Below are 15614 nucleotides of genomic sequence, written 5' to 3'. Positions count from 1 at the left end.
CAAGGTTCCCCTTAACACATAGAGTGCGATTCCTATTCCTCTTTTTCCCTGCCTGTCTTTACGAAACAGCCTATAGCCATCCATTGGAATCCTCCCGTCATATGAGTTGTCCCATCATGCTTCAGTTATTCCTATGATATCATAACTTTCTGACTGGGCGCAGAGCTACAGTTCCTCCTGTTTGTTCCCCAGGCTGTGTGCATTGGTATACACACACTTGAGGTGGTTCATCTTCTGGCTCTCATCTTGGGAGTCAGCTAAGGAGCATTTGTTGCTGCTCTGGTTGGCCTGGCTTACTCCCCAGTTGTTGCATGGTGTGAGCATTGCCACTTTGGACCCCACCCCTGAGTCCTTCAGTTTAAAGCCCACCTCACCAAGCTGGCCAGCCTGCTGCCAAAGATTCCCTTGCCTCTTCTAGAGAGGTGGATCCCATCCTACCCTAAAAGGCTATAGTCATTGAGGAACTTCCTGTTGTCATAAGCCAAAACCCTCACGATGGCACCAGCCATGAAGCCCGAAGTTGATTTGCATTGTGTCTATTTCTGGCTGCACCCTTTCCTCTAACTGGTAAAATGGAAGAAATGATAACTTGGGCACAAATACTTTTCACTTGCACGCCCAGGGCTTTGTAGTCTTCCTTGATTCTGCCCAGGTTCTGGCTTGCTGTGTCATTTGTGCCCACATGAAGGAGTAGCAGTGGATGGTAGTCTGTGCTCTTGACAAGTTGTGGCACCCTCTCGGAAACATCTTGGACCTTAGATCCCAGAAGGTAGCATACCTCATGACTCCCTGTCAGACAGCAATCCTCCCCAGATTTCCCACAAGGCCCCCTCCACTACCTGCAGATTATCCTGTAGCTCTATAGCCTCCTGCAGACCTGTCAGTTTCTTGGTTAGATACAAGAAGATCAGAAAACGAGGTGAACAGTTAGTAGAGAAGCCCATAATCCAATGAGAGACAGAAATCATAAGTATAAGAAAATGTCAGCTCACTGGCAGGTAGAGCAGATCTACAAGGCAATTCACTTTTCTCATTCTCTCCTATCTTTATTTGATAGGCTGGGAAAGGGAAAGCTTAGAAAAAAACCATTAGTTTCCTGGACTGGTTTAACACTGCAATGGGCAACAGATATTGGATGGGAACAGATATTGGATGGAATTGATTGGGGGAGGCAGAAATGAGACAGGAAAAGTGACTTGAACTGTGGGAAACTAATAAGAACACAAGTGAGGAAAACACTGATCAAATCATTCAGGAACAGCACTGGAAACCAGACTCAGCAGGAATGGGAGTCACATCTGTACTTCTGTGGACGGAAGGTACAGCCTTTCACACTAGCTGAGGAGATTCCCCAGGACAGTAAGAATTTTGTGTCTGTGTGTGAAAGATAAAAAGGGAGAAGAAAGGGGAGAGAATGAGTAAGAGAGAAAATGAGAGAGAGAGAGAATGAAAGGGAGAATGCTGGCTCATGCAAAGTCAATGGCATCACTTTCACTAAATCAATGGAGCCAATGTTTTACCTGAAAAAATGAAATAACCTGCTCTGTATATGAAGAAAGTGAAAATTATTTTATTTGTGGAACAGGTACTTTTGCTGCTTTATTTAGTCTAAATGAGGAGAGAAAATTGTATTGCTCTGTTGTTCTGCTTATTGCTGATTTTTTTTTTAAACACTTCACATTCATTTCTTCAACAGGCTTTTACAGGTCATAAGAAAGCTTCTAGGAATTGTAAATTCATCGAGTGTTGCTCCAGTGAAGTGATATATAAGGAATTATATACCTACTTTTGCTTCAATAACTCCTATAATAACTGTCTTCTTTCTCTTTAAGCCTACGTTGGTGTTATTTTTTTAGGATGACCAATGGTATTTCCTTTCATGGGACCTTTGCTGGCATAATGCAACAAATCTGTTCTTTCCCCCCTGCCCCCCAATCAAAGCCACTCCTAACAGGAACAATTCTCTGTCTCCTGGAGTATGGACGTTCATCTGTGATGAAAACGGTAATCAGATATGAAGTATTTAAGTTCCGCTCCCACATTTTCAATTAAAATGAATGAGAAAGATTGAAAAAAAATACATCAAAGAAGGAAACCCACAATGGTTTACTAAATAGCTGTGTGACCTTGATAAGTACAATTATGAATGTATTACAGATGACATTTCAGACAATCAGAGCTGTAAAAATTTAAATAAGTAAAATTAAGACTAAAGCAAAGAAATTATAATGGCAAGGGACTACATTCCACCTTTCTATTGAGGAGGCATAATTGGTATGATACCTGCTACTTTAAAATATATTTCCAACACTGAAATTTCCATCTCTTCCTTTACGATTTTATTTTCCAGACAGAAAATCCTCAATGTTAAAAAGTAATCCACAGAGACTCTGCCCCAATTTCCCATATCTTAATCCCATATTTTCACTATGTAAAGTGTTAAATAAATCCTATTTTTGCTTGTTTTTTTAACACAAGACAAATATTTGTCAGTTATTGTTCTATTTAGTTATGAATTAGAAAATACATAGTCTCTGTAGACCCTTCTTTAGAAAAGTAGTCCACCAGGATTGTTAATACCATGTTTTTCTTCTGAGGAAAATGGAGGAAGAAGGAAGGAAATATCCCTCTTACCCTTGAACTTCTGCTAATTCAACTATAGTTTCTGGTAACGGTGTGCAATATGCTAAACACTTTTTCACCATACCAATTTAGAAAGGTGATGAATAAAAGCCACAGGCTTTTAATGTCATGATTTACAAACTCATAAAATTTATTTCTCACTGCCATCAGTCCACAACTACAGCTTTTTAAAGTTTTTTCTTACACATTTTCCCTCGTGCAACTTAAAGCAGGATCCACATCAAAAAATGGACAGCATTGTAAACATATGAATTGGATTATACCCATGACGAGGGAGAAAGATTCAACAAGCGCCTGTCTAATGCAAGTATTCAGGTAGAAAACAGAAGCACATCTAATATTAGTGCAATTTTCAGGATAATTTCATTCTGAAACACTATGTATTTCTTGAGAACTACAGTGGTTTGCCAGAGGATTTTCTTATCAACAAACTGTATTTTATGCAAATAGTATTGCGGTTTTTCTATCAGTCCCACACAAAGCAACTGCTCTTTCAGAAATGGATTTTGTAAAATTCACTTAATGGCCTCAATGTAGAGAATTTTAACTGCCTAAGAGAAATGAAGTTAAAAAAAATTAATCTGCTGCCTGAACATGTTCTCACATATAAAAAGGTAATAACAACCATAGATGGAATGGAAATTAATTCAATAGACTCCCAACTTACTGAAACGGTCAGCAAAATGGAAAACAAAAGAAACTCACATTTAGAAATTTGGAAATTAGTCTAAAAGGGCAATGCATGTCATTCAGAAATATTCTAAGTCAGTAAGACTCCTATAAGAATACTGGTACCAGCAACCCTATTCCATGGAATCATGAACCAGACTTAATGGACAGCTTAGAATTATCTAGGTACGAAAACCCAGATACTTCCAGAAATTAAATACAAACTCATAGAGAGTGCACACTGCAGAAAGTTTAAGAAGGAAACCTTGCCACACTTCCTTCTCTACCATCAGCAGACCAACCAAAACACATAAGAAATGTCTGAAGAATCCAGAAGGTACCAGCAAAGTTCAGGGTCATCTTCAATCCTGCAGCCCCCTTAAACATGGCCCATTCACTTTCTGGAGTTACCAAACTACCTGAAGAAAATTTAACCCTTACTTAGCTATAGTTAAATCTTGTTCATACTCTCCTACTTCCAGTAAAAACAGCATAAAAAGAACAGCAATGCAAAATGTGTTGCTGGGCTGAAAGGTCTAATTTATTGATGCATTTTGATCTTGATCTGCCAGAACAATTAACAAGCAATGTATCCTCTCAAACAGATATGGCAAATCTGTAGACCTGAGCTGGCCTGGACTTAATTTCATATTAAATATGGCTACATGGTACTTTCCACATTCATTATGGGCATATAATGCCACGAGGTCGATCACAAGACTTGGAAAAAACTTATTCAGCACATAGAGTCTCTGTTGTCACATACAGTGAGTCTGCAGTCATCAAAAGAAGCAAGAGTGAGCAGTACTGTTATCCACTCATTTAGTCAAGTCCCTAGTACCTGGTAACACAGGTGGCATCTCTAGATTTCCTTTATTACTTTAATATACCTAAGTATTCTTCAGCTATCTTCTTCTGTTTTGAAGAAGTACAATACATCTCTTCCAGCTTTACAAGTAAGTAAAGATCCACAGGTCAATCAAATATTGACCCAAAATACTGATTTAAACACACACATAATATCTTTCTCTCTCTTTGAATTTCACATAGGATGATTGATTCAGTCAGGGTGTCTGTGAGGAAATCTCTCCAAACAGCGTTTACGTATGCAAATGTTGGCTCAACTGTATTCTATAATTCGCAAAACTGCTGAATATCAAAGATGTTCCCTTGAGTGATTTGGCATCCTGTATACAAAACTGTAGGTCATAACAAAAGACACTACTTCCCTTGTATGTCAAAAAAGCCAATCTAATCTCAGTGTTCATGGGTTTATAACCAAAATTGAGCACACAGGGTTCTTTCGCTGCTTAGGGACACATTTTACTCTGTCACCTGGTTTCTCTTTTGTACCTTCAGTAAACCAAAACAGGGAAATACAAGAACTGCTGGAAGTCCTGTTGTACTGAGCTGTGCTTAGAGAGTAAGAAAGTTGGCATACACTCAGGTAAACAAGGTCCTTCTTCAATAAAATGCAATGTTCCATTGTTCAAATACCTGTTTCTGCTAAAAAAATAGTTCACTGAGATCAATGGTATTAATGATACCCCATTTTCATAAATATTTAAAATGTGAGAGATAAACTGGGACCCGTTGTTACAAGGTGCTCTCTCTGTCCTTGAGTTTTTCACACAATAGCACTGGAAAATGCTTGCAGTAGAACCAGGTGCCCTCTGGATTAACCTCTAATGTTTACTGTTCAGAAACCCTTCCACAACGAAGCATACTCATTCCAAACTACTGTCAAACTGCAGCACGCTAACATCAGTTATAGCACTATTTCTCCCCTAACACTTCTCTTTTCCCTCTTCTGTACAGATATTCATCTATGTTGCTACTCCAGTTATGCCATTCCTTTCTACTCATTTTCAGTTATGCTCATCTAGTCACGTTTGTTTGTTTCTTGAACATTTGTATCAATAATTTTAGGAAAGCACCTATATGGATGGATACAGTCAAAGCCAAATTCATGTGAAGCCTGTGCTCCAAACCTCGAGCCTATGCTCCAGTCAAATGCAAGCTAACTTTGAGTTAGAAGGTGTCTCAGGGGAGCACTGTGCTAAAGCTAACAAGTCCTGCTGCTAATCACATGCTTAGTCTTTTTCTGTTTCAAATAACTGTATTTTCTACATTTACCTCATAGAGCAAACACTGTCAAAAAGAAATGGTACTGGACTGGGAAACAGAAGACTTAATTCTATCCCTGGTTTGCTACTGACTGTGAACAAGCCAGCCTACTGATTCTCATCACATCATTTGTCTGCCTTATACATTTACACTGCAAGCTCTGCGAGGCAGGGAATATCTCTTAACAAACTGTTTGCAAAGAGCTTCTTCACATAAAGGGATTTTGAGTTCACCAAGAAAGGGCAAGCTTGTGATAATATAATACTGCTTCTATTACCAGGAGTAAATTTCAAATTGTTTGCATTGAGAAAAAAAATGTGTATTAATAAATATTACATATTTTGCTTCCAGAAGGCTTGTTAGCTAATTTTGCCATTCTTAGAGGCAAGGACAATATTGTTGTAAACAGTCATCTCCCATTACAAAACTCCAAGCTTCCTAATATGCAGCTACCTCCTGTTTATTCCTTTGGTGACTCTGCTACGGTTCTGTTCTTCTTTCACCCTTCTGATTGCCACAAGAAGATCTTACCCTGTTCTCACATACTCGTGACAGCCTTCCGAAAGAATTCCTATTTTGGGTATATATTAATTAATTACTTCTATTCATTCCAAAGTGAGCTGTAATCAGCAGGGAGCTCTTCATCATTCTGCGGCATATTTAGCACCCTTAAAGTGACACCATGTGCTGTGCTTTTGGAAGCAGCTTATTGCTCTAAATCGTTCTTATGAGTTCCAAATTTTGCAGGTCTCATTCTTCATCCAGTCATTACCAGTCTTGCCTTACTGTGGTTCTAATTTCACTATTTGCCCCTTAGTCACTAGCTAAGATACCGATCTCCCCTGTGCACAGTTGAATCAGTGTCTAATCTTCCTCTCTTTTTGCAAGGACAAAACACCTATCTGAGGTACCAAATTAAATGTCTCCACACATATTTCACTTCTATCCTTCCTACAATTTTTTAATGTTGTTGTTGATATCAAATCACTTATTTAAGATCTCAACTTGGCACTTTCTCATACTAATTTTTTGTTAATGTTTGTCTATACCAACTTCATTCCTTTTTTACAGGTTTCACCTACCATGAAAGATTTTTCCTTCTTTCCAAACAGGAAAAAAACCGCAGCTTTCACATTCTCAGTTATGTTTTGTATCAGCTGCCTGAGATCCTAAAGAAGCTGTCAAGGCAAATCTAGTTGTTCTGTGAGCTGTGAAACCAATGAAGTTTGCTATCCTGGAGTATTTCCTATATCCCTGCCCCACATTCCTGCAATTACTGTAGCTTTCCCCATGTCCTCTATAATCTTATTATCTGTAATACTATCAGTGCTCGTTCCTGACCTCTAGATTCTCGCACAGTATCTTGGGCAAATAAGTTCAAAAGTAATTTATGAAAAACGGAAGAACAAAATAGTTTTACTAGAAATTCTACATTACAGTAAAATAAAATAACTTAAAAGCGTCAGCTGAATACAAATCTATGTTGTATTTTTCTTACTCTTCATGCAAATCCGTAGGTCTAGAAAACAAGAGCTAGTTAATTTGCTCATATGTGATGTTAACTCTACCATACAGCCTACCATAGGAACTCAAACATGTCAAACCCTCAACTGTTGTTCTTGTGCTGACAAATTTCCACAATAAATACACATACACAAATATATGACAGAAAAAACTGCAAACACAAGAGAGCAAAATGCACTCAATTAAATAGCAAGAATAAAAATTTCATTGATACACCACTGATTGTATTAATCTTTGCACTATTTAAGACACTTAAATACAGAAGTATGGACTGTACCATCTGAAACAGCTTCTGATTTTCCTGTCTGCTTCAGTTGATAGTGAAAGCAATGAGTCTAGGTCCAGTTTACTAAATAATAAAATGAGTTGACTACACAGGGTAATTCTGACATTCCTATGAAATGAATTAAGTCATCAGCAGGCCTGTATATTTGGAAAGCAATTTTTAATTTATCCTGGCAACACATTGTATGTTGTTGCTGACAACAAACTTGGTTGCAAGTGTAAAACTGGGCTCAAAATCTATGTTTCATGCTGACATGAAATAGCAGTAACACCAATACCTACAGCTTCCCAGGAAATGCTAAGTGGTTGAGAAGCTTCTGACAGAACAACACAGACACCAAATCTAGCAACTGGCAACTGACAACTTATACAATTCACATTGTATTTTTTTGTATTCATACATTTTCTTAGACCTGTTTTCACATATAAGTAAGTGAAGCACATTGCCATTTATGCCGTGAATATACATGCATCAACACTATCCACAGGTGATGCATTGGAGACTGACAACAATTCACATTTCTATACCTTCCTTTGTGTGCTGAAACTCCCAAAAACCCTTTGCAAAGCAATAAATATCATACCCAAGGAGAAATAGTGATAGGTCATCAATACAGTAGTGACTTTCTGTACCCAGGCTTAGCAGCCATTCTAAGTAAAGCAATACTTCTGAAATATGAGTGCCAATTAATCTGAAATAGTTCTGCCTGCGAGAGATCTGTTATATAATCACCTCCACCACTACAGATTGCGTCTGCAGTTTTTTGATACCACTGCAGAAGGACAGCAATTTCATTAAATCAGCATTTGCGCTCTGTCAAAAGGCCAGTAGGGTTCCCCAAATGTCTGAGGTGTATGATCTTACACTAAGCCCTGGCTATCCGAGTGAACTGCCAAATCCACATACAGTATAAACAAAAATATTTATAAAGCAACTGCAGCCGCACTGGTAATGGTAGCAAAGACAACAAGGAAGAGAAAGTTGAACCTATCTTTCTGAGCTTACTACTGCTCACCACAGATGAACAGCCCTCTGCATTTATTGAAGAGAACAGTTAGATAACCTTCAGGAGCTGAAATTTAGATACCTACTTAAAGCTGCTCCTCCATGCTCCCTGCTACTGTCTTAGCTTCACATGTTTATGAGGTCAGTGGTTTGGAGTACACTTCTGTGGGCTTTTGTCCTGGTTTCAGCTGGGATAGAGTTAATTCTCTTCCTAGTAGCCGGTACAGCGCTGTGTTTTGGATTTAGTAGGAGAATAATATTGATAACACACTGATGGTTTAGTTGTTGCTGAGCAGTGCTTACACTAGACAAGGACTTTTCAGCTTCCCATGTTCTGCCGGTTACACAAGAATCTGGGAGGCGAGGGGGCACAGCCAGGACAGCTGATCCAAACTGGCCAACAGGCTATTGCCTACCATATGATGTCATGCTTGGTATATAAGCTAGGGCGAGTTGGCTGGTGGGCAGTGATCGCTGCTTGGGGACTGGTTGGGCATCAGTCAGTGAGTGGTGAGTAGTTGCATCACTTGTTTTTCCTGGGTTTTGTTTCTCTCTCTCTTTCTTGTTGTTTGCCTTTTCTTTGCAACTTTTTAAATTATTACTATTGTTGTTGTTATTATTATCCTTATTTTATTTATTTTATTTCAATTACTAAACTGTTCTTATCTCAACCTACGAATTTTCTTTTACTCTTTGGATTCTCTTCCCATCCCACTGAGGGGGAGGGTGAGCAAGCACCTGTGTGCTGCTTGGTTGCTGACTGGGGCTGAAACACAACAGCTTTCTGATCTGGAACCAACCCTGCAGCAGTGCACTCACCTGCGCATGTGCGCAGCAGCACATGGAGCAGCAGCAGCCCTGTAGCTATCCTCCAGGGGTCACAATTGGGTTACAAATTCTATAAAATGTGATGACTGTGTAACCTGATTTAGAGCAATTTATTCACATCCTTCTTCATTAAGATTCAAATGGAATAAGTAAGATAGAAATTGAACAGATACAGAAATTGTGCATGGCTTGCTTCTGTAGTCAGTAAACATTTATTCACTAGGCACAGCTCTCTCTTGTGCTCTCTCTCTTGTATTCTCTCTCTTCCCCTATACTTCCTGCTTGCTGTTTTAATGCATAATTAAGAAGGTCAGAATTAATGAAGCACTGTGGAGTAAAGTTCAAGGAATCCCCAGGCACTATTTATTCTATTAGATCTCAGGCATGAATGTCAGATTGGCAGCATTAGAGGCAGAGGCAGTGTATCTGGCAGCAGTCCAGAAGCGAAGCTACCAAGGGAGACTTACCTGCAGTGTCAAGTCATTGCTGAGCTCCCTCCCTGCAAAAATCACCCGCAGCTGATCAGCTGGAACTCCCTGTCGCTGGGCAACCGCCTCCTTCAGCTGGAGGATGCTGGCATCTGAACCAAACTCCATCGGGAAGCCATGGCTGGAGTTGAACCTGACAAACACTGAACAAGAGTAAAACACCTTTTAAAGCAAGTATTTCTCACAAGGTGTTTGTACTAGAGCGACTACAAGAGGCTTACTCTTCAGTTTCAGGGAGCATGTACTATTTTCAGAGAAAAGCTATTAATACTGCAGTGTACCATTTTGAAACCCATCACAGAATAGTTAGTGACCAATAAACAAAAGCCATGTGTTTCCCCTTGGCAGGGTTAGAAATTACAGAGAACAGTCAGAATCAAAAACGACCTAGCTAGGCAGCTGTCTAAGTAGTTTTAAATTGGCACAAAGGATTTTTAGTTCAGTCCTAAACTTAGTGGGCACAGGCATACATGCTTTCTGTGCCCCTCGTGCTCTTCCCCACTGCATATAACAAATAAATGCAGGAAACTGAGGTATGCTTTAGAGCCAAAATGCATTAAATAATACAGGGGAAAACAAGTCCTTATTACACAGTAAAGCACAGTCATATAAACTGGTTTCCCACAGATGTAATTCTACAGAAGATAATGATAGAAAATCACAGGCTAGCAGAAATGTTTGGGAGTGTTGTGTTAGAGTGTGGTCTTTTCAGAGTTCACTAAAATCTGCAGTACATAACTCCTGCCGGCATCCACCTTCAGTGCAGAAAATCACTACTGCACCAGTCATATCATTTTTAGAGCCACAGCAACTGGTTTATACATCCAGAGAAGCCTGGCAAATAAACTCATAAGCTCCCTGCCATTCAGCAGGCGAAGCTGTTTTTCATAAGGACTCTGAATATGCACATTGAGCCCATGGTCAGGGGAATGACTACAAGAACTATGAAACAAGAAAAGAACTCATTACATCCATATGAGTCACAGAGACTGTATGAAGGTAGACATGTCCCTAGCGGACTGCTTCAACCAATAGGTCCACAGGCAGGAAGCAAAGGAATTAGCAAAACCCGATATAAAACCAAAAATCATTTAGATCAGACAGACAGCAGGTACCTGTCACCTAAGCTGCTTGGGTATTGATTGCAACATCCAGTCTTCTTAAAGATTTATTTCCTATTCTACCTGCAATATTTTAGCTGAAGATGTTATTTCTTTGCATTTTTGATGACTGACAGAAGTGTAAGCTGAGAAGCATTTATATAGTTCAAAGAAATAACTATTTTTAAAGGTGAAAATCGGATCTTTATGATTCTCAAACACGTAAAGTCTCCCTGACCACTCCAAAGTTGTCAGGTTCTTTACGAGCATTTCAATATGGCTGAGAACACTGCCGTTGTTTTGCTGAACAATGAACATTGTAACTATCTGAAATTTCACATCATCTATTCAGATTTGGCTAATCTTTAAAGGACAAGGCCATATATGAATAAAATTTTACACAACGTTTTAAGTTTTGCACCTGAAAGTACCCTCTTTATATACTAAAATGCAGGGTACGATTGCATAATGCTGTGTCAGGCAGGGCGCAGTACATACGCCCTGCAGTGTGCTACACGGTCTCCTGTAGTACATCTCGTTACTGGGTTTGATTTCTATTTAAAAGTGTTCTGGAAATAACTAAACTCTGCAAGCTGTATATTCAGACTGTTCAGAAAAATCAGCAGAATTTGAATTTTATTTTGATTGTGGTTTGGTGAGTAAAGGAGGACTTATGTGACAAAAGTAGTTCCAGCTAATGGGAACTGAACATTTCCCAGCTTTCCAGAACACTCATAACACTCAACTGTAAATAATGTTATCTGGGCCAGTAGCAAAATATATAGTTAAATCCATGGGGAATATACTTTTTTTTAATATGCTAAGCTCTGACTATTTGACTATGTGCATGTATTTTTTAAATACGTTTATCTAGGTATGCTCACATACACACATAAAACACATATATGTGCATCTCCAAAGACTTATTCCTAAATAATAAGTAATCCTCGTTATCTTTAGTCTTACAAAAGCCAGTACTATTGGTTCTGGAAATGAAAAAAAGTTAGCAAGTGCATTGACTCTGCAAATCAAATGTGCTGGTAAGAGGAAAGTGCTTGACAAAAGAAGCATAAACAAGTGGAGTGCCTTTTAAATTAATTATAAAGCAGTACTCATTTTTAAAGAGAGTATAACTCCAACACACTTACGGCAAGCATAATTCACTTTTGTCATCAACAATCCCCACCCCTTCCCTCAAATACGGTTTTTATTCACTTCCAACAGGTATAGTCTCCTCGTCGCAATGTGCATGAGGTCGCCGAAGTTTCAGCCTCGCAACTGTTATCACAAGCAAACATGGGAAACGGGCATGTGAGTGCAACATAGAAGCATAGAATCATTTAGGTTGGAAAAGACCTTTAAGATTCTCAAGCCCAACCATTAACCTAAACTTCTAATCTCTAGTTCTTCAAAGACATCATCCATGATGATCAGCAGATGATGGCTCTGGAATTCAGAGTGATTTCTCTACCTCCACATTCCCTGTACTAGCCCCTACACCACAGCAAAGATTACAACTAGAAAAATGCTAGAATGCTAAATTGCACTTGCTGGAAAGTTCTAATCCACAAATATATTGCCCTTAAACACTTTTATTCTATTATAAAGTCTGCAATCCACCAACTTTTAATGTAAAAGAAAAGAAGACACCTTTGCTTACTTGCACAGAGCATATAAAGATTAAATACAAAATTTCAGTCTGTGGAATAGAACCAAAATTTCATCAATATAATATTCCAAGCTGTTGTTTTAGGAAAAAGAAACTCAGTATTTTCTTTTTGATATTTCAACTCAATAATTAAATCATCACTAACAAGTTGATACTCTTAACAGCACATGCCATTCATGAGATTATGTGTGAAGCTATGCAGATGTTCAAGACCTCTTCCAAAGAATACATACTTTGAAAAGACTTGGACTGTAAAGTTTGCCTACTGGAAGTTAAATAAATATTGGCTTAACAGAAGATTAGAGAATTTACCTGAGGCTTAAACTGCTGATGGAAATCCAAAAGAAATAAATCAAATTACTAAATTTAAGAAGTAGCCAAATGGAGCTGAAGAAAGGCTCCATTTGGATCAGGTCTCTTACTCCCACATCTGTAAGGGGTGACAAACAGTAAAGCTTGTCTGATAAATGGAAACTCTGTAAGACTTGACTGTCATGTCAAATATAATCTTTGTATAACATCACAAGGATCTGATTTCCAGAGAGATCAAGAGGTACCTAGGTGCTTTTGTAAATGTCTTGGTATCTATCTGAATCTCCACATCTATCTAAGGTGTACATATTCATGCAATAATTTCAATTTTACATTTAATGAGTTGGATAGTATTAATCTCTTGTTTGGAAGGATCAGCAAGTGCTACATAAGGGAACAGTTGTAGAGAAAGTAACTTTTACATATTTCCAGAGGAATTTCCTATATCTCCTATGAAAATACCCATTTTTTCAAGCATGTACCTACACAGCAGGAAATGTTTTGGTCCAGCATGATGACTCAAGTGGTGGAAATTGGTTTCTTCAAAGACCGCAGGCTTACTCCTTTGGCATGCCACTTCTGTGAGCATGGCAGAAGGAAAATTCTCACTCGGTTCTGGGTGTAAGGGCAGGAATTGCTTTTGTACAGAGCAACACATTTCCCCCTAGAAACCGATACTACAAAATCAGAATACACAGAGTTGCAGGGTATGTGAAATGCATTTAGGTGCAAAGAAGGCATAGGAGACTATATACAGAAATGCTGGTCTAGCATACAGCAGTAGGACAAAGCTGACTAAGCAATATGTAACAAGTCTTCACAGACAGAAGCTAGCCATTTAGGGAAACAGAAGTGAGAAGTAAAAATGCACCCCTCAACCTCACCCTGCCACCCCAATTGGACCAGAGGATGGAGGCATACACAGAAGTACTGAGTGAGAAATACTGAGTGGAATTAAAATCTTGGTTCCCAGCTGGGGGAAGTTTCACTATTTTGATATCAGTTCTCATCTCAAATACATCAAAAATTCAGTGTAATGACCTTTGATGTTCTTTTTGTTGAACAAGAAGTACCAGGTAGGTATTAAAAAAAGTTCACCCTGCAGCACTTCATGGAAATAAATAATTCTTAATTCTTCCAGTCTGTTGACTAGACTCCTTTGGATTATCTTGCTCAGAATGAAACACCAACACAAATCCCAGAAAGAAGTGGGTGCTGTGGTCAGGAGGAAGCACTAGTGTATCATGATAGAGACAGCCCAACATTTATTTTGATTAAAAGTTCCTGAGGAACTCAACTTCTTGGCTTTTAGCTGATTTGTATTCCAGTGACTGTAATAAAATTAAGAAGTTATTACCTCTGAAGTGACTTGTATTAATAAATTCAGGTACAATAAGCCATTTCATTCATATGAATATAATACGGAAATGGATCTTCTCCCAAATAAAATATTGCTATCCTGAAGATGTCGTGTGTCACAGTGTGACACATCATTGCATTCACTAACAGAACAGAGTCAGCAGCACAATTCAATCACTTTAGGATACAATATGATGAATACCTTTTCCCCATGAGGTAATACAAGAATTGTTAGTGAGGGGAATATAAGTAAGTGAAGAAGATTGTGGCTAAAATATTGGGTAGTTTAAGACAGTACTGCTCCTGACCATCTGTCCACCCCTTATGCTGGAAGTTGCTACATATGTAACTGAGATACTGAAGGAATGTACCAGCATCTCAGCTGTGCCTGTTTACGCTTCAGCATGCTAGTACAAACTCAATTGGAAATTTATGCAAATGCAGATAGATACAAACTGGTTAAACTCAGACACAAGTAGATGGGTAAGGTGTGGAGAGGAGCTGCAGAATTTCAAGTGAAGACTGGAAGAAAGCTTGTGGGCAGGCACCCCTGCCAGGATCTCAGCAGGCCATTTCTCAGGGCCCTGGGATTCAGCAGCCTTTCTTCTTTGGCAAGTCATACCAAAAGTGCCAAAGCTTTAAGCCCCGTTGTCATCAGTCCTACATGTTTTGCAGTTCTGAACTGAGAAGATAAACACTGCACGTTGGAAAAGCTTAGGCCCTGCTTTCAAACAAACTGTGAAGGCACAGTCCTGATATAAAGAACCAAAATAACTGAACTGTGCCAAGAATGAAAAAAAAAAGTTGCAAATGTTTTTACATTGCTACATGCAAAACAAAATTTTTCTTTTTAGTTTTGACGTAAAATAGCCAATTATTTTTCTTCCTAAAGTAGTGAATCACACAATCCTGCCTTGCTGCACACCAAACAAAAGCCGTAACCTACAACATATGATCTGCAACAACAGAATGCACACATTTAAACTCGAAGGTCTTATTGCTGAGCAATTATGTGTCCATGATAGCTATGACACCTTCAAGTACTCTTTATTCCCTGTTCTTCCTAAGGACAAAAAGAATAAAACTGAGGTTTAACCCAAGGATGGTGTGAAACATTTTTGATTTTTAAAAGCCCTTTTCCTATTGACTTTGGAAATGTATTTCCCTAAGGCCAGGAAAAAAAGGGTTGTGACAGTATCTATCTGTGGTGATCAGCTCCTCTTTGGCTCAGCACACGACTTAACAACACAGCCCTTCTTAGCTCAATCCTTGCCATCTGCTAGAGTACTGTGGAAATGTTCTGTAAGTCCCTCCATTACTGCACAACTGCACGTCACCTCTCAAGGCATAGGCTGAAGGCAGCTGTTCTAAGTATATTTTTTATTTCAATAAATAAAATAAAAACATATTTTTCAGATGCTTGGGGCTCTTGCATCCTCAATCATATGGCAAGATGCTGTTCTATTGTTTTATTCTTTATATTTAATGAACATAAGATACATTCGTAGGCACTTTATAAACCCTGAGTGAATGTCAGTTGCTGCCTGAAATTTCTACAACCTAAATTGTAGAAATGCAACTGTAGGATATATGTAGTGCGAGAA

The 15614-nt window shown here is 38.7% G+C and overlaps 1 protein-coding gene across 2 annotated transcripts in view; it reads right to left on the bottom strand.

Annotated features, from left to right (window-relative positions):
• The window catches only part of PRKN (parkin RBR E3 ubiquitin protein ligase), a 775925-nt gene that overhangs the window by 609418 nt on the left and 150893 nt on the right, over positions 1-15614 (bottom strand). For both annotated transcript variants that reach the window (XM_064446939.1, XM_064446938.1), the window contains exon 2: positions 9550-9713. In XM_064446939.1, the coding sequence (XP_064303009.1) occupies positions 9550-9713 (164 nt within the window). The remainder of the gene's footprint in view (positions 1-9549; positions 9714-15614) is intronic.

The sequence above is a fragment of the Phalacrocorax carbo genome, chromosome 3 (assembly GCF_963921805.1).
Source record: "Phalacrocorax carbo chromosome 3, bPhaCar2.1, whole genome shotgun sequence".
NCBI classification, from domain to species: domain Eukaryota; kingdom Metazoa; phylum Chordata; class Aves; order Suliformes; family Phalacrocoracidae; genus Phalacrocorax; species Phalacrocorax carbo.
This window is presented reverse-complemented; position numbering and strand designations above follow the sequence as displayed.